General features: G+C 43.7%; 1 protein-coding gene across 50 annotated transcripts in view; it reads right to left on the bottom strand.

The window, feature by feature from the left end:
• Positions 1-5502: 5502 nt before the first annotated feature.
• The window catches only part of INPP4A (inositol polyphosphate-4-phosphatase type I A), a 153094-nt gene continuing 139405 nt past the window's right edge, over positions 5503-19191 (bottom strand). For 27 of the 50 annotated variants that reach the window (XM_054244539.2, XM_035271676.3, XM_054244546.2 and 24 more), the window contains 2 exons: positions 18298-18452; positions 6135-13994 (listed from right to left, as the gene is read on the bottom strand). In XM_054244539.2, coding sequence (XP_054100514.1) covers positions 13814-13994; positions 18298-18452 — 336 coding nt within the window. In that variant the 3' untranslated portion in view covers positions 6135-13813. Of the gene's footprint in view, positions 13995-18297; positions 18453-19191 lie in introns of all 50 variants that reach the window. The other 23 variants (XM_008980109.5, XM_054244548.2, XM_054244542.2 and 20 more) reach the window with 2 other exon arrangements.

The raw sequence follows: 19191 nt of genomic DNA, 5'->3' as shown, positions 1-19191 counted from the left end.
ATACAAGTCAACTAAAGATAAGTGATTCACAAATTCTCCCAATTTGGGGTTTGTCTTTTCACTTTCTTGATGGTATCCTTTGAAGTAATTTCTAATTCTGGCTAATTACAATTTATTTTTATCTTTTGCTACATCTAAGAAACTACTGCCTAATCTCAGCTTTATTTTATTTTCATCGAAAAGTTTTATAGTTTTACCTCTTACATGTAAGTCTGTGATTCATTTTAAAAATAATTTTTCATGACTATTTGCAATATTTAAAAAATTTTAATTGTGGTAAAGTACATAGAAAATTTACTCTTAACCATTTTTAGTGTGCAGTTCAAAAGTGTTGCATGCATTCATAATTATGCAACCAATCTCCAGAACTCCCCTTTACCCCCCAGAACCCTTCTACCTCTCTACCCTGACAGTCACCATTCTACTTTATGTCTCTGTGAACTTTATTACCATAAGTGTATATTTCATTTAGCATATGTCCTCAAGGTTCATCCATGTTGTAGTATGCATCAAAGTTTCCTTCCTTTTTAAGGCCAAATAATATCCAATTGTACACATAAAACACATTTCATTTATCTGCTAATCTGTCAATCGACACTTGGGTTGCTTGTACCTTTGGGTAACTGTAAATAATGCTGCTGTGAACATGGATGTACAGGTTATCTCTGAGACACTGCTTTCAGTTCTTTTGGGTTTATACCCACAAGTGGAATTGCTGGATCACATAGTTACTCTGTATTTTTGAGTATCAGTAATACAATTTTCCGGAGCAGCCTAACAGTCTATAGTAACAGCACACAAGGATTTCAGTTTTTCCACATTCTTGCCTATACTTGTTATTTTCTGGTTTTCTGTTTGTTTTAAATAATGGCCCTCCTAATAGGTGTGAAGTATCTCATTGTGATTTTATTTTGCATCTTCCTAATGATTAGTGATGTTGAACATAATTTCATGTACTCGTTGGCTATCTGTGTTATCTCTTTGGAGAGATGTCTCAAGTCATTTTGAATGAGTTAAATCATTCAAATGGGTTAAATCAATTTCAGTCCCTTAAAATGGTTAAGGTGATAGATGGGTATTAAAAAATAGGTTGTTGGCTCTTTTGATGTTGTTGAAGTTACCTGTATATTCTAGATGTTAATCTCTTATCAAATACATGATCTGCAAATATTTTCTCCCACTCTGCAGGCTGCCTTTTCATGTTGTTGTTGTTGACTGGGCTTTTGGTATCATACCCAAGTCACTGCTGACTACAGTGAAGCTTTTCCCATTTTTATATTCTAGGAGTCAGTTTTAGCTTTTAGATTATGTCTTTCATCTATTTTGAATTAACTTTTGTCTATGGTGTAAGGATCCAGCTTCACTTTTTTGCCTAAGGATAGCTGGTTTTCCCAACACCATTTATCAAAAAGATGTTCTTTACCCATCAAATGTCTTTGCATCCTATGGAAAACCATTTGACTATATACACTGGGGTTTATTTCTGGGCATCCTAGTCTGTTCTGTAGTTCTGTCTGTATTTATGCCAGTGCCACATTATTTTGATTACTGTAGCTCTGTAATAAGCTTTGAAATCAGAAGTATGGGACCTCCAGCTTTGTTCTTTTTCAAGATTCTTTTGGCTATTTGGGGTTCCTTGAGATTTGCTGTAAATCTTAGGATGGGTTTTTCTATTTCTGGAAAAAAATCAGTTGGGAATTTGATGGGGGTACACTGAATCTGTAGATCACTTTTGGTAGTACTGTCATCTTAACAATATTAGGTATTTCCATCCATGTACACAAGGTATCTTTCCATTTATTGGTGTCCTTAATTTCTTTTCAGCAAAATCTTGTAGTTTTCAATATATAAGACTTTTGCCTCCTTTTTGATGCTACTGTACATATAACTGTTTCCTTAATTTCCTCTGGAGATTCTTCAACAATGGTGAGTTTTAACGTTTAATTTTTACTGTTAAATATAACCAGTATACTGAAAAGTGAATAGGATATTTGTATGTTAAGAACCAAGTAATCTGTCCTGTACCTGGCCATCCAGATCAAGAGAACACTGCCTGAACCCCCTCTAATTTTAGCCTTTTTTCAGAGACCCTCGCACTTGCCCCTTTATCTTAAAATGGTAAAGGGCACTTACCACTTTGCCTTTACCACTCTGCGGTCTGTCTTCTCCTTTGACCTTCTGAATTTGGCTCCTTGTGATGTGTTTAGCCTAACTGATTATATAGAGAAAAGTAGTGTAGTCCAGTGCTAAATAAGAAGGATTTCAGTTGAACATTACAAAACCACCATTCGTTCATCTGTTTATTTAACAAACTTTATCTCCTTCATAGCAGGAATTATACAGAGGGGACTGACACAGTGGACAGGATATGCATGATAGAATTGTCATAGTCAACACTGAAGGAGGGAAACTTTTTTTGCAAGGGCCAACTTCATTTGTGGGGAGAAATCACCATAGAGGAAGGTGTACCTGAGACCAGCCTTAGAGAAGGGGTAAGGATGCTCAGGAGAGGTGTAGACCCGAGGGAACTGACAAAGACCAGGCCTGTGGGTGCAGGGACTGAAATTATGGGATGGTTCTCAAGAGATACGGGTCTCTGGCTGATGGGATGTCAGGGAGAAAATGAGCCCAAAGTTGTCTGTTAAGAGGGAGACTCAGCCAGCTTGGAGGAGGAGAGGCATGAGCACACTGTTTGAGATGCCTGCAAGACAGGCAAAATGAGGGGCCCAGTGCTTAGATGTGTAGGTAATCTGGACCCTGGGGGAGACTCTGGGATGGACCTAGAAGCTTAGGAGTCACTATCATGTAAGTGACCATTTATTCCACAGGAATATGTTAAGATTTTTTAGGAAGAACATCTTAACTGAGAAAGTTATGGACACAACCCAGGAGAATAGCATACCATTAGTGGCAGGTGGTAGGTGAAAGCAAACCTGAGAGTGAGGAGGGATGGTCAGAGACATAGGAGAACCAGGATAGTGTCAGGCCACAGACCCCAAGGGAGGGCCAGGTGTTGAGGAGGAGGAGGCAGTGAAGTGCTGTGTATATCTATATCCATCTAACACAGGCATCCTCTTCGGAGCCATGGAGACAGAAGTTTGTTTCCTAACCTGTCTTCTCAGCCTTTTCTGTTACGTGGGACAAGAGAGTGTGAAAGACCTGCTTCGACTGGCCTTCAAGGCCAGTGGTGGCCTGGTGCAGGAAGAAGTTATAGCAGGAAGAAGACAGGGATCTAGAAAGTATGGGTGTTCTGAGCCTATACCCTGGAAGCCCTGTCATAGCCTGGAGAGCAATAGCTAATAAAAACAAGACCAAGCTACTCTGTTTGCCTACTGTTGGCACAGGATGGCAGGGGGTGGGCACTCTATCGAGGGCACAGCCTCAGGCTGGAGAAGCTTCCCTGGTGTCCCTGGCAAGGGAGGGAGTGCCTGTGCAGGTCAACTCACAGGATCCCACTACACTGCAGAGCATGGTGAAGCCCCCACACAAATCATAGACTGGTCCTGGGGCCGATGTCCACTGTGCTAGTTGGTACTGATACTCACGGTTAGTGTTGGCAAGGCATCAGGAGGTCAGCTGCAGCCAGGGCCCCTACTGGGAGCAGAGATCTGCTACACATAAGTTTCCATCTCTACAACCCACCTCTGTCTCTGCCAGAGACTGAGCTGCTGGTGCTCACAGAAATGAAAGATCTTTTTGGTCAGCACACAGCTCTCAGAAAGGGATGCTATTCTGCTTTTCTTCCTGATTTCAAATACTGGATTTTATCCACTGTAAATTCAATTACTTCCTTTACCATTCAATTACTTCATCAGAGTCTGAGAAAAAGAGTACTTTAAAAAGTGTAAAACCATCAGGGATCCCAATAAGCCAGCTCTGCCCCTCTATGTAGGCCCTCATGGTTAGCCTGGGGCCAGGTCAGGCAGACTGAGCGGTTTCCTGCCACTCACTTCTCTCCAGCCTGCCTTGACCCCCTTGGTTCTACCATCACTGCCATCCCTGCGGGTTCCACAGGGAACTTGTACTTCTGGGCTGGGGTTCTGTGCACAGCGGAGCAGTGCCCTCTCTACGGTTTATGGAAAACCAGCTCTTAAGAGGGGCTTGTATAGGAGGACATTTTGGGGAAAAAGGGACAAGAAAAAGAGTTTGTCTATCTCCAAATGCAGAGTTCTGCGAGGGCCCACCTGCCAGAAGGAAGTGCTGGTCTTGGAAGAGCCATCCCAGGAGCACGATGGGACGTGAGGCCAGTTCCTTCTGTTCATGTGTTCCCAACACCCCTACACACAGAATAGCTCTCCTCCCTCAGGCCTGAGAAAAGAGAAATGCTGGCAGCCCTTTAGAGTAACCAAAGAGGTCACACTGCCTGCTCAGAGAGATCCATTGCTCATTACCACAACATGAGTAACACTCGATGCTGCTGAGGATACTGTGAGAAGCCTCTATTTAAAAATGGTGCCAACCTGCTGTGTGATGTTAGTAAAGAATAGAGGAAGGTTACCCAGTAGAACAACTACAATGAAGTAATGTCCCCCCACCAGCTAATCATTTCTGTTCTCTAAAGTATCACAAATCGAGAAGCTCCAACCCCCAACCCCTCTTACCTTCCTCCAGTGCAAAGCCTCCCTGAGACAACTCCCCTAGATCTAGGCAGCCAGATGGTGCCAAGTCATCTACTAAGCAGAGGCTCAACAGGAAACCAAAGCACAGTGCCCAAATGTGCGGAGAGAGGGGGGGAAGAAGCTCATGGTGGCTGATGTCTGGGCATCCTGACACGTCTTCTCCTTGGCTTAACTTTAAAGAGAAGCAAAATTATGCCTGGCCTTGAGGGATTCCCTCTGACCTTAGCAAACTCAGCATGACACAGGCCTTACACCAAGATGATTCCAGATGGACTGATCTAAATGTAGGACTGAAACCATAAAAAACCTAGAAATAAGAATAGGTAAATGCTGAAAACATAATCCTGGGACATGAGTGTGAAGGCAGAAACTATTAATAATAATAAACTGAGCACAGCCCATGCACCAAGCAAGGTGCCAGTGTGCACTTTAGTTCAGCCCCTCATCATGCGCACGCAGCCATACCACCACGCCCACAAGGGCTTGGCTGCCCCAAATGTGCCACCTTCTGTTGTGAAGCCAGGATTCAATTTCAGAACAAGCATCAAAATGAAAGACAGGTGTACGTGGCTACATAAACATTTGAAATATTGTATACCCCCTACCACAGAACAAAGGACAGCTGACAGATAAGTTCAAAAGTGTGCAACATATGACATGGGTATATTAATAACAATCTATATGAAAAAGACCAACACTCCAATGAAGTCGCAAAAATAGAAATATCATAAAAGTATAAAAGATGTTCAGTCTTCACAGTAATCAAGGAAATGGACATTGAACTGAGGTGCATTGGCCCCATCAATGAGAATAAAGGGAAAAGGCATGTTACAGGTGGTAGCTTAAATTTCTGGGAGTTTGACAATACTAAAAACTCCAAGAGTTAAACAGTTCAATCATCCTTTAATTGTACATTTCCAGTGAGGGGAATTTTTCCAAGGGAGATCATGGGTCATGGATGCCTAGAAGGCAAAATAGTGATGCAAGGGACAGTCGTGGTGACGATGAACAGTGCCAATATTAATACAAGTGGAACTGCATTTTGGCAAGTCATACGACGAGGACTGGGCAACCCACAGAGATGATGTGATCCATGTTCACAGATGGGAAGGTAACAACAATGGCTACCATTTACAAACACTTACTTCCGAGGCACATCGCACGTATCTTATAAGGAAGGTACCGCTGTTATCCATGCTTTGCACACGAGGAAATGGAGGCTTGGAGAGGTTAAGCAACTTGCTCAGAGTCACCAGCAGTGAGGGGCAGAACCAAGATTGAGACCTGTGTCTGTGTGCTCCCAAAGTCCATGCTCTTAACTTCAACTCTGCTGCCCCTCTGCTTCAAATTAGGCAGAAACAAGCATATAAAATCGAAGTCTCCCATGGTCCCACGTTTACAAACATATGCATTCAGCACCTGAGCACTCAATGCAATGCCCAATAACAATGGTCCAGTCATAGGCTGGTCACATAGAACTAGTCCTCCTAATAGGATGAATCAGTCAAGACCAAATTTAATATCTTGTCAGTTATTTATTATTTGTCATTCTAAAGACTAGCACATTTACAGCATACATGGCTTTGAATGACCTAAGAATATATAAAACAGTAACTGTATGTTTATATATATATTAATACTGCCCAAAACAAATAAATAAAGGTATCATAATGCACTAAGCTTGGCAAATACAATTGTGTAGGGACAAAATTGTATTATACAATATTTTTACATCTTTAAATGAAACTAAAGGCAACTGTGCTCTGTAGGAGCTCTGACAGAATCCACATTTCATTCCCAGTGTTCCATAGATCTCATTTCTTTTTAAATGGGGAGGCTGTATAAGGAACATTGGACGGAACCTCTATTTCATGGTAATTTGTAAAACTGCCTTCCCTGCACATCTGAAAACTCAAACCTCCCACAGAAGAGAGGAGCTACTTGCCTCCGAAGCTGTGCAGCACACTCTCATCCTGCAAGCGCTAGAAGTGTGTGATGCCACCTGAAGCCCAGCAACCATGCCTTCGGAGAGAATATTGAAACCTGAACCTTTTCTATATGATTTGCCAAGTCTTACAGTTTTATGGTGACCCATTACATAAAGCAAAAATTGGGAAAATAATTCATATAAAGGTGCCACATGCAAAACTCCTGACAGATGATCAACATTTGCTATATTCCCTTTAATAAGTGCAGATATATAATGCTCTTCATACAAAAAAAAAAAAATCTGAAAACTATGTGGGTAATATTGATTTTTTTTAAAAGCAAGGAGATTTTTTAAAAGTTAAAATGAGAAAATACGGAACTAAAAATTTACAAATTAAATGAGGTGGTGGAGAGGTGAAAGGCCAGATCAGCCATATTGAAAACGAACTGTCTGTGAACAGAGACCGACACTTAAAAAGGAGAATGTGATACCAGCAGTAGCCACCTGTGCAGTGGGTTTGGTGAACAGGAGTTTCTCTGCCTCCTGCCTGCCATAGTGAACCCAGCTTTGAGGGAGCAGCTGAGAGCTGCATCCTTGTTAAAGTGTCCTCCACAGACATTTTCCTCCCTGTAGGCATCGAGAGACAGCAAGCTCTGCTTGCATGCTGACTTCTGAGTAGGAGGGTATATGGAAGGTCACCTAGTTCTACCCCTACCTGATGCCCACCCCTTCTGCGTTCCTGCCAATAAGTAGTCCTCCCCATGCTTAGCACCCCTGGCCCAAGTTTGTTACATGTTTCTAAAGTAACCAGAAGAATCTGTAGGCTTTTAGACATAAGAATTTCTAAGAGGTTCTCAAATCATTAGGATCGGCATCATTAATATGTGCCATATAGATTTCTTTTACAACCTTTTCAAGAACATGTAAACAGCATAAACAGAATCAATAAAACATATAAACTCCTAAGAAAAAAACTCTGCTATGTGCAGATAAGACTCATCATCATCTTATAAAAGATGACCAGACAAAATTTTCTATGAAATTCCTAAGTTTTATGGCCCATAAATCTCTTTCAAAATCTCATTTAAGGAGATAATTTCAACTGTTTCTCAATAGTCATCTTACATAACAGAATGAGAATAAGAAAGTAACAACTATTGCAAACCTAAAAATAAGACACTTTTATCAGACATTCAAACAGGATTGTACTGTCTTAGAAGATATATTGGAAATCCTGCAATAAAATTCTTTTCTCTAAATATTTGGTTTCTACTATCTCTATGGTCATAAATTCCCCATGAGAGTGTGACATGCCACATCTGAAGCCCTAGATTAACAACTAGAGAACAAAGGGAGATGTGCCCTGTGGGCGTGGGAGAGCCTAGACAGGAAGCTTCAGAGAACAGGAGACAGGCTAAGGGGACCTTACTGCGGGCTTTGTGTCTCCAAGCAGACTCCCAGTTCTCTAACTCATGAGGGACAAAAAAAAAAACAGTGGCCCCAAGTGTGTGGGCTACCTTGGAGGTGTTACTTTCTAATAAAGTCATATCTCCAGTTAATTTATCAATCTTTCTCTCAACTTCTTCGGGTGGTGCTGTAAATAGGATAATTCACTAGAACCCTTTATTCTCACTGTATGAGATAGTGCTAGCTTCTTTCCCCAAATAATATTTAACATTTATTGGTCTGCATAGGATCCAATTACTTATTATTTACTGTTTTACATTCATACTTGTACAAAGTGGATTGTAATTCAATGGTCACTTTTGAGTTACCCTGCAGAAAAATAAGTGAGCAAGTTGGCATTTTGATTATATAGATCTGTGTAGTTACAGCCAAAGGCTATTTAAATGGGCAGTCGTTACTATCCACATTATCGAGCCAAACATTACCTCCTATTGATTCCAATGGTTAAAAAAAAAAAAAAAAACAAAAAAAAAAACCCCAAAACCAAAAAACATGCTCCATAGATTCTTTAGTGAAATTTAAAAAAAACAAAAAACAAAAAATAAAAACCAATCCTTCAGGTCTTCTTGAAGAAGTCATATATGACACTAGAGGGTACCCACATTTATTATGTAACAGCTAATTAGAGAAAACCGTGTGTTCATGTTTCAACTTTTCCGTAAGTCCCTTCGGGAGGCCTGTAATGCTTGGGGAAAGCCTTCAGCTGCAGGGAATTAAATGCATATTTGCGACTTCCAACATTCTTCATTGTATTTTCTCTTCGACAACCCTCACTGGGGAAAAAACAAGCACAAGAAATGACAGCAGTAAAAAAGGAAAAAAGAAAAGACTTAAACTAAGATGAAATGAACTGATTATTTTCATAACATTAAAAAAAAGATTAATTTAAATGGGTGCTGGACTCATTTACAACAAATACATACGTAAAATGGCAGGTTTCTGAACAAGGCAATTAAGAAGCACAGAGATGGACACATGCTGCATGGGGCTGTGAGCTGTGCATTCCTAAAAGTAGCACTGTATCTAAGTAGAAGCAAACTTTTTAAAAGTGAATGAATGACTTCATGTAGCTCATGTCTAAGTCATTTGGGGTTCTATCTTAACTTGTGGTTCAAAGGTTACCTTACATAGCAAATTAAGTGGAAAGAGAAATACCACTACTCTTACTAAAGCTACACTTTAGTAAGCTTTAATGAGCTGTACTTTTCTATATTAGCAAGAGCTGTAATCACATTGAAATTCCAAATGTTGACTTTCCTTGCAGAATTCAACATGTAGCAAAGGCATGTGGCTGGGAAGGCTGTTCCAATCTGCTGTCTCCTGGAGGACACTCGTTCTGGGTGCCAGGAAATCCAATGGGCTCATGCACTGTCTGCAGACCAGCCTGGCAATCAGGGCTGGAATGTCATGAAGGAGGGACCTCACCGAGATCTGGCAGCAGCCAGCAGCCCGCAGCCCTTCCACAGGTGGGCTGCCCTCATGTGTTCCCTCTTGCACAAGTGCCACTGAGCCAATGAGAGCCCACAGGTACCCTTCCCTAGAGAACTCACTACCAGCATCATCCCAAGCTGCATTTGATGGAGGGTTGCCATGGCAATCCGGGAGGAAGGCAAAAAACAAACACTGCATGGGAGGATGAGTAGCCAGGTGTCCTCACCTGCTTAGTGAGTGCATCCGGGGAGTTCTCTGGGAAATGTTCAGGTGTAGACATAAAACTAATCAGCAAAAGTGACTTTATACATAAATGACTTCCCACAGCACAGTATAACTTGATAGTTGTATACTGTTCTAAGACTAGCAATGAAATCAACTAGTTATCAAATTTAGTACAAAATTCCCTTTATGAGATGCAAAATTTGCAGTTAGCAGGAAACAGTGATTTTTTTAAAAAAATTCAAATTGTTTGAAGATCATTATGTCATGCACTTTAAAAAAATATCAGTGGCAATTGCTCAAGCCTTTAAAGTGAAAATGACAGTCTCATCAAGAACATGTAAAATACTTTTGGTAAGACAGTAATTTTTATTCAAAAGCTAAGCTCTGATAGTTTAGAAAAGTATCCACCTGGTTGTTATAACTAATTTGGTAACTTGGATATGCTTTCTTGTCACAGAGCCTCAACGCCTCAGCTGAGCTGAGGTGTCATCTGAGCTGAACACCCAGGCCACAGGAGCAGGCCCCCCGGAGTAACAATCATGTTTGCCTAACATTCAGTAATCAAAAACATACTTCCACTTAAAGCAGAAGCTATAGGCTCCTATGCACAGTTAATCTCCTTTAATCTTTGGAAACTCTTACATCAATGAACTACTTCAGATATGGCTTCTCCATTTATATAGAAACGTACAAACTGCTTAAAAACCACCTATCACTAGTAAATGCTAAACTGCCGTGAGGAGCGAGGCAGAATAATTTGTGAACTTTGACATTATCTTTTATTTACATCTTAAAGGAGCTAATGCCTAGTTTAGTTGGCTGAACACATTATACATGAAGTTATAATAAAGATTGTACTTTCATTTCAACATAGTTTTCAAATCAGATTTTATTTTCTTTCCCCAAAATGTCTGAATTTACATAATCCGGCTGATGCGGCTGATCCACATGCCGACACTGTCATCCCACTGCCCGTGCCGACAAGCTGGCAAGAGGGCCTGGGACGAGGTATGCAGAGGTGGTGAGGACGGCCTGTGTTAACTGGGGCTTTCCGCCGCAGAGGCCAGCCTGCTGCCCTAAGGCAGAACACCTCCACTGATCATACTGGCTGCGTACTTTTTAGGAGTCAATGGCACCTGTAGAGAAGGTCTTAGATTTAAGCAAGAGGGACTTAGTTGTTTCAAAACTCCATGATTACTTTTATATCAATAAATTATTTCTTTTCAAGGGCATCCATTTTTGAAATGAAAATTAAAATGGAAACCCCAAATGACAGATAATTTTAGGGAATCCTCTAGTTTGCCAGTTCCAGTGGGATTTTCCATTTCAGTACTCATCTGCAGGCATCAATATCTTAGTGATTCTATGGCCAAGTATGGGGTAGTGGCTGCTACTCCTGTCACTTTGTGGAGAGAGAATAGGCCATTGTGTTAAAATCTCTGCTGGAACCAAGCCTTAGGCATAAATGGTGACTGTCACATTAGTTGAAAAAACTTACACAACAATTTTATAAGATCATTCAAAGAGATCACTCCTGATTATGGCTTCCCTAACTTGAGAAAGCTGGTTTAATCCTGAACACCTAGAGCTGGTATCAACAATGCCTCAGCACCACTTCTGTACATGCAGCTATAACCATCACTAAATGTCAATGATCCCTTTCTTGAATCATCTCCCCACGTTTGTTTCATCCTGCCTATCTCTCACTAAAGCAGGTAAGATTTTGAAAATGTATTTGGCCTGATTTCATGAGTAAAAGGCCTTAGTGACATTAAAATTCAGCATAAAGGGAGAGCAACTGAGTTTCTTTTTTCAAATACTTTAAGTTTTAAAAAGCCAAAACCAACCCACCGCCTAAGCTAATCTCATGGTGTCCTTTTGGTAGCTCTCCAACTGCACAGGCAGCATACTGATTTTCACCCAGCCCCTGGAAGAGAGAAACAAAGAACTTTATCTTTCTCCCTGTGGTCTCATTTCTCTCTCAGCCCAAGGGCTAAGTCCACATGGGCAGAAAGGTGTGGTGACAATCAAGGATCAGGCTGTGGTGTCCTTGAGGCCCCCTAGGAGTGGCTCCTCGGCTGGCCAGAGCTTCTCTGTGCTATAGGGCAGGGTCCTGGGAGGGGCCCCTGGAGGGAGCCACAGAAGCATCCTTGAGCCTTGGGACAGAGAGGAATGCTGTCTGCAGTCAGAGGGCCTCCCTCTGTGCACGGCCTCTGCCCAGCCACTAGCCCTGCCGTGGAAGTGGGAGTGAGCATCAGTCACCACTGCAGGCAGTGGAACCATACTACCAGTAGCAGGACCTGGAAGCTGTGTAATGGGAACTGAATGAGGCTGTGGACTCTGCTTTCTCACTTTCAAATAAAGCAAACAAGACGGTATTAGTTGAAGTGGATGCCTCAATGTGAAAGAGGGAAAGTGGCAAACATACCTTTCAAATAATCACAGGCTGGACAGGACACTGCCCAAGGACTACTGGCATGCTGCCACAGCTTACACCACCCATGAGCTGGCATTTGGTGAGAGACTCCCTACTGAAGGATGCCAAGAGCTATGCTGTAACAGCCACCTCATTTATTTTAGAAGAGACAAGTGAACATGCTGCACTTGGAGAGGCATGGATTCACCTACAGGGTGACACACAGGTGACACCTGCCCCAGGGAGCCTGCAGTAGTCAGGATGGTCTTCCACTTTAGAATGTAAAGTGTTGAGTCTAGCATTTGCCATTCATTCCTAACTGCTTCTATGATTTTTAGAACCCAGACTCTGAGCTGAAACCAAATGAGAGAAAGCCCAGAGCAAGGTCTGGAGTCCTGGAGAGAGAATGAAGAGAGGTCACCGCCTTTTGTGGTGGATTGGGTTTCTGGGCATGCATGGGTGCCAAGTTTCTGGAAAAGTAAGCTTCTCTAAATTCATTCCCATTTTTCTGGACTGGTTTTAAAAAAATCCTCTTCATAAACTACACTGTATGGGGAAACAACTGAAGACAGAAAGTGGGGGCACAATATAATATGAAGTGGAAGACAGAGAAGCCACTGACTGTCTTGCACAGGGTGTGGGGATTTTTTCCTTATTTATTTGGTTACTTTTGCAGGTGTCCAATAACACTCTGCCCCACATGGGTGTTAAGGTTACACTTCATCGCATTGCAGGGCATGCCGCATTAGGACTGAAGGGCACCTGCAGAAACCAGAGCACCCTGTTGCTCTCACAACTCTATCCGTCACAACTGCCCAAAAGTCAAGGATCATTGTTTTTTTGCAATTTCTCTTTGATTTTTTTTTTCATTATCAATCATATCATATTTGATTAGTAAGAGAGAAAAGATGTTGGACCTTTAATCTGCAATTAAAGATACCATTTTTTAAATGAAAAATGCTGTTTTAAAATAAATAAAAAGATATAACTTTAACAGCCTTTGGTTACTATACGCATTAATTCCTAGAACCAGTTGAGTGATCCTTACAGAGTTAGATAACCTACTGGTCTATGTCTGACTTGGTACAGTATACTACTGTATTCACAGCTTTGTGTCATCCTTAATTGGAAATAATAAACATAAGCAAGGAAGTCTTAGGATTTTGCAAACTGTTTGCTACTGTAATCCAGGGACTACGCTTTGAAATGAAAGCAGAAAATACATGTCCTATTCGATAGGTTTATCAAGATGAGCCAGTTATAAAGCATCTATCTTTTTCTTTTCATTTGTCATCAAAAGGAAAGGAAGGGTTAGCAGTATACTTAAAGAATAGTATCAAATATACAAATTCTCTTCAAACAGAACTCCTTTTTTTTGGAAACAGGGCACGTGAGAAGTACAGGTGATAGATAGTTGTACGTCGGAAGGTAGAGACGTGGTACAAGGAATTCCAGGCCAGCTAAACGATGCAGTGACAGGGCACCGTAAGAACATGTTACAAGCACTGAAGATGCTACAGGAGCTAAATAAACAAGTCCTCTTGGTGAAATAATTTGGCAGGTATTTACAGTTCAGAAGAACAAAACATCAAAATGTAAGGCATGAAATATCTCTTGGCAGACCACACTTTGACACATTCCTTCTGTCCAGTTAGGTACACGGTGGCTGGACATGTTCTGGCACTTTTGTTTCTCTTGTGACTTATTAATTTTTCATAATAATATTCATTTGCAACGCAATTTGGTCACCAGGTATGCTATGCTCAGAAAGAGCCACACAATCAGTAAATTGGGGCTCAGAGCTAATAAAGGAATGGAACAGAGGAGGCTGGGGTCTAGCCTTAAGTCTCGGATGGGCACCAGGCCGCTCAAGTTCTTCTGGGTGACTACCTCCCGTGTTCCAATGCTGTGAAAAGGAAAAAGTTTGGGAGAAAGAAAAAGAAAAAAGGAAAGGAAAGAAAATAAAGAAAAAAAGAGAGACACATGCGATGGATTTTATCAAAAAGTATGAGATAAAGGAGAGAACCAAAAGATAAGGTTAAAAAAAAAATGAAATGAAGCCACAATAGAAAGAAAAGATGAAATGCAGAAACGGGTATGAGAGGAAGACCAAAACAAAACCAGCACAGTTACAGGAAAAAAGGAGAGAAAGAGAAGTGAAAATAAGAAAAAATACTGCAATCTACTGAAAATAAACACATGTAGGTTGAACGAATGGTTTTCCATGTTCACTCTCTCGGCTGGCCAAGCACAACTCCATGCTGCCCGGCCATGCTCCCACATGCTGCACACACAGGGATTTCTGAGAAGCAAGCTGAACATGAAGAACCATTGGGGGTTTGACCTTCTCACAGATGCCTGAGCAGGGGGTGGCACAAAGGATTTGGCCAAAGCTGCCTCTTGATCAACCACACAAATGAAAACCATCTACCTCAGGTACCAACCAACCAAGTGCAGAGCCCTCACCAGCCCCACCTCGGATTCCGGGCTCAGCAGTGGCAGGCATAAACGACTGCTGTCTCCAACTTTGCAAGTTATGGTTCTATAAGCATCCCCAAGGGTGGAATCCAACCAACGCCACACTGAAAATTTGGGTCTTCTTCCCCCTTTTGGTGCTACAGAAAAACTGCACTGAGGTGAGATGGTACCTAGAGCCACACGACTCTGGAAGCACATTCATGTCCACAGTGACACAGAATGGAGGCCTGAGGACACAGCAGGCAGCTTGCGAAGGGTCCACTCAGGAGATGGGGAGGCAGCAGGCCCAGGGTTCCTCTTCACACAGGGCCCTCCCCAGCTCTCCCAGAGGAGCCCTGAAGCCCCGACGGCCCTGCTGGAATGTGCCGTTCTGGGAGGGCACAATTCCCAAGCTGCGGAGCACTGACCCACTGCCACATTCCCTACCAAAAGAGGCTGGTGGGGCCCTGTGGCTCTTCAGCAAGGCCCACTTCAAGGGGTTCAGCCCCAGGACTGGGGACATGGACAACCCAGTGGTCAAGTATGTGAATCTCTTCCCAACTCCATGTTCAGTGTTACCACACTGGAAGCTTGAAACAGGCCCTGGTAGAAGCATTTATGCCACAGAAATTGGCAAACATTACAGATCAGGGTTTTTGGAGAGAGAGCTGGTAGTTGAACATTTACAGCATAGCACTGACCACTGTTCACCCTAGGCCTCCAGGCTAAAGCCTTGTGCCAGCTTGGCCCCCACCCCCATACCCTCACCTGCATGATCTACTCTTCCGTCTGATAAGATGCAAACCAGAAAGCCAGGAACCAAATGTCCTCCTCCACTCACAGACATGGTGGAGGTTTATGCTGCCTCGTGGAGTTCTCGTCTAAACTGCAGGTACTCTGCACCCCAGCAGCCAGAGCTGCTAAGCTTGTGACTCAGCCACTGCCACCTTGGCTTGCAGCTGCCTAAACAGGTACATGTCTTTCCCTCATGGGATCATTGAGAAAACAGAAGTCACCTTAAAACAAATGCCTGTGCCAAGAGCCTCAGATCTTAAAGGCTGGCTCAAGGCGGCAGTGAGCTGTGTCCCCGGGGCTGGTGCGAGAATTCTGGGACAGGCACAGGTAAAGTAGGATTGAGCTTTGTTTTTATAACTTCTTAAAAAATTATTAAAGTAATACGTTTACTGTATAGATTTCAGAAAATAAATGTATAAGCAACTTAAAAAGACATCCATAATTGGGGGCAAGGGTGGGGTTTAGAGAGGCAGAGGGCAGTGTGGAGGGAATGGCGCCTGTTCCCACAGGAAGAAGGGCCTTCCCTTTGCCAGGCCTCAGGGCCCTTACCAGTAATGTGGAGAAACAACAGCCCTTACAGCTTCAGAAGCCTCCCAAGAGTAACAGGAAAGACTGCGCCCGGCTCCTGAGCACTCTGGGACACTGGACAGGGGAGTGGCTACTGTGGGGACCATTTGGTGATCTGTACGAAAATTATTCAAAAGCCTTTCAAAGGTGTACACTTTTTAACCTAAGGCAATTAAAATGCTGGAAAACCATATACAGCTTAAATATTCAGTGATAACAAATTGGATAAATTATAGTGTGTAAAAAGTGGCTGGGCATGGTGGCTCACTCCTGTAATCCCAGCACTATGGGGGGTGGATCACCTGAGGTCAGGAGTTTGAGACCAGCCTGTCCAACATGGTGAAACCCCTCTCTACTAAAAATACAAAAAATTAGCCAGGTATGGTGGCGGGTGCCTGTAATCCCAACTACTCAGGAGGCTGAGGCAGGAGAATTGCTTGAACTCGGGAGGTGGAGATTGCAGTGAGCCAAGATTGTACCACTGCACTCCAGCCTGGGTGAGAGAGCAAGACTCTGTCTCAAAAAAAAAAAAAAAAGTGATAAAGTCTACATTTATTAACCTAAAAAATGCTCACAAGACTATTAATTGCAAATATAATTGCATTTGTTTGTGCACGTGGGTGTTTTTGTTCTGTATAATTCAGGGACTGCTTAGACCACGTGTATGTACTCACGTCTCTGTCTCAGAGAGTATGTATCCCAATGTTAGCAGGGCTACCTATTCATAGTAGGAAGCTGGGGGATTCTGTGTGGGGAGGGTTGTGAAGAACTAGTGTAGGTGCTTGTCTGTATTTTATAATTTTCCTACAAGGATTTTCATTTCCTTATGTGTTTAAAAGTTTTAAAACAGTGCTTTGTGCACTGTACATTTTAACAGCTGTAACTGTAATAACTGTCCTGAGCCCACAAACTAAGTGGGCTGGGGCAGGCAGGCAGGGTCCTGTGGGTCTGGGCTCAGTGACAGGCCTGCCATCATACTGTGGCTCTCCATGGAGCTACCCCGTCCCTGGTCTCCTGAGGCCTTTGTGTTCAGAGGTGCAGAATGCATGTTTTCGCTGAACTTGTTCGACAGCCCAAGAACAGGGTAGAGGTCTCCACATGGACTGTGTGCCTAACTTGGGGTGCCAGCTCCTGACTGGCCCTGATCCTGCTCCTCGCTGCCATAACCGTAGGGATCCCTGTCCACTTTGTTCTCCTTTCTTCACTGGCAGCTCACCAAAGTGTCCCCTCCCACCACTGTGCAGCTAACGGGCACAGGCCCGGCTGCCGTACCTGAGCACCAGGATCACACTGGACATCAGGTTTGAAGGGCACCAAGGCTCCTGGAGAGCAGGCCCTTGCCCCAGAGCAGGGGTCTTTGAATCTCCATTGCTTCCCTGAGCCTGGGCAGAGGGATGGCAAGCTTTAACAGAGAAGTTGAGATGAATTTGGAAAGACAAAACAGGACAAAATGATTCCATTTTTACAAAATGCGCTTATCAAGAGGCAGGAGCTCACACGTCGCTTTGTGCATTATTGTGAGAAGGTCAAACGGCAGAAACATACAGAAAGGATAAGAGAATTGAACACTTTAAATAATTTGGTGAGAGGACAAATGATACAGAACATTCAGTAGAAGTGACCGTTGGAAATGAGACTTTAACAGCATTGGTGACTACATCGAAGGAGACGGGAAACCAGGTTTCTTATCCTTTCTTTTGGTATGTGAGGAAGGGGGCTGCCCAGCAGTGCCTGAAACAAGGCATCGATCAACAGTAGACACTTTTAGTTCCAGGTTTCATTCTGCAAACACGCCTGCTGCCTCAGAATCAGAACATCACTAGGGTGAGGTTGCCAGGGCACACTGACAGCTGTCACAATAAAACACTCATTTGACACTTTGCTCTTAAGAGCAAATTGTGTCGACTGCTAGAGAAGCAGTGGAGCAGACCAGTGCAACCTGCAGACGCATTGCTTCACTCAAGTTTGGAAATGTACAGGTATTGATATATACACAACAGCAACAGCAGACGCCTGCTGAGAAAGCACTGGCCCTAAGTCACACCCACAGCCAGGCAGGTGGCCAAGGGGGCACCGCATGTCACAGCTGTATCCCAGCTTCCCATTTAGCTGCCTGACCCCTGGCTTGCCCACCAGTCTAACAGTTTTCCCAGGAGTCCTGCTTAGAAAGTCTTTCTAGCTCTTCCCCCCGCACCTTATGTTACAAGAGAACCCTGTCTGAATTTGATAGTGCCAATGTGGTTTGACTGGTTTGTCAAACTCGAGTGTGACTGCTGACATCAAGGGGATCATGCAGGGTAGGCCCCACGGGCAGATGCGCAGGGTACCAGCTCATCTGCAGTTTACACGGCTGGGGCAGGCGGGGCGCGCGGTCTGGCTACAGCACTCACCTGCGCATGCACTCCAGGGCCTGGGTGAAGACCTGTGGGGCCATGCCATGCTCGTGCTGCAGGATCAGGCACTGCTCCAGCGTCACTGACATGGCCGTACGGTCCTTGGCGCTCTTACAGCTGGTGAAACGGACCCCATTAAGGCGACGGCAGATCTGCCAACAGAAACATGGGTCATACTTAGGAGGCGAGGCTCCCTAGAAAGGCAGCCCCTTGACACACAGGAGAGGTTCCCAACTGGCCCAGCAAGGGCACAAACCGGAACTCAACACCCAGGCCTGGCCAGACACTTCAACTGTGTTCTCTAACTCCATGCCCTGCCAGAGCTGGTAACAGAAACCAAGTCACTTACAGACACCAGCCCTTTTGGAGGCCTGCTGCCTGTGGACCTGCTATCGTCCCTGCCACCCCCTATGTGGCCTGCCTTCTCCCACAGGACACTCTATCATAGTCTGCTGTCCCCTTCCAAACCTTGCCTGGGGCTCTTGTCATGTTCAGCTCTTCACTGCTGATCCCGGAGGGAAAAAGGGTGACAAAGATGACCCACTCGGGAAACCAGAGCCACTCTCAGGATGCCCGCAGTCCCAGGCCAGGTCTCCCTGAAAAGTAGGGGATCCTTCTTCACATACACAGACAGGAACAGCTCAGAAGTTCCACTGCCCTTTGGCCACCTCCTGACCACCAGACCCTATAGGCCTCCTCCTGCCATCCTCTCCTGGTTGCAGAGTTAATACCAGCACACTTCCCTCCTCACAACTGAATGGCTCATAGAGCGGAGGAGTGGGAAAAGGCCACTTGAGCACACCTCCTCTCCCCTTGGGGAGATTTCAGGGCATTTTCCCTGCACCACTAGATACAATCCTAAGCATACAGTCACCAAATCCAGTAAGCTCT

Source organism: Callithrix jacchus, chromosome 14, assembly GCF_049354715.1.
Source record: "Callithrix jacchus isolate 240 chromosome 14, calJac240_pri, whole genome shotgun sequence".
Classification (NCBI taxonomy): domain Eukaryota; kingdom Metazoa; phylum Chordata; class Mammalia; order Primates; family Cebidae; genus Callithrix; species Callithrix jacchus.
This window is presented reverse-complemented; position numbering and strand designations above follow the sequence as displayed.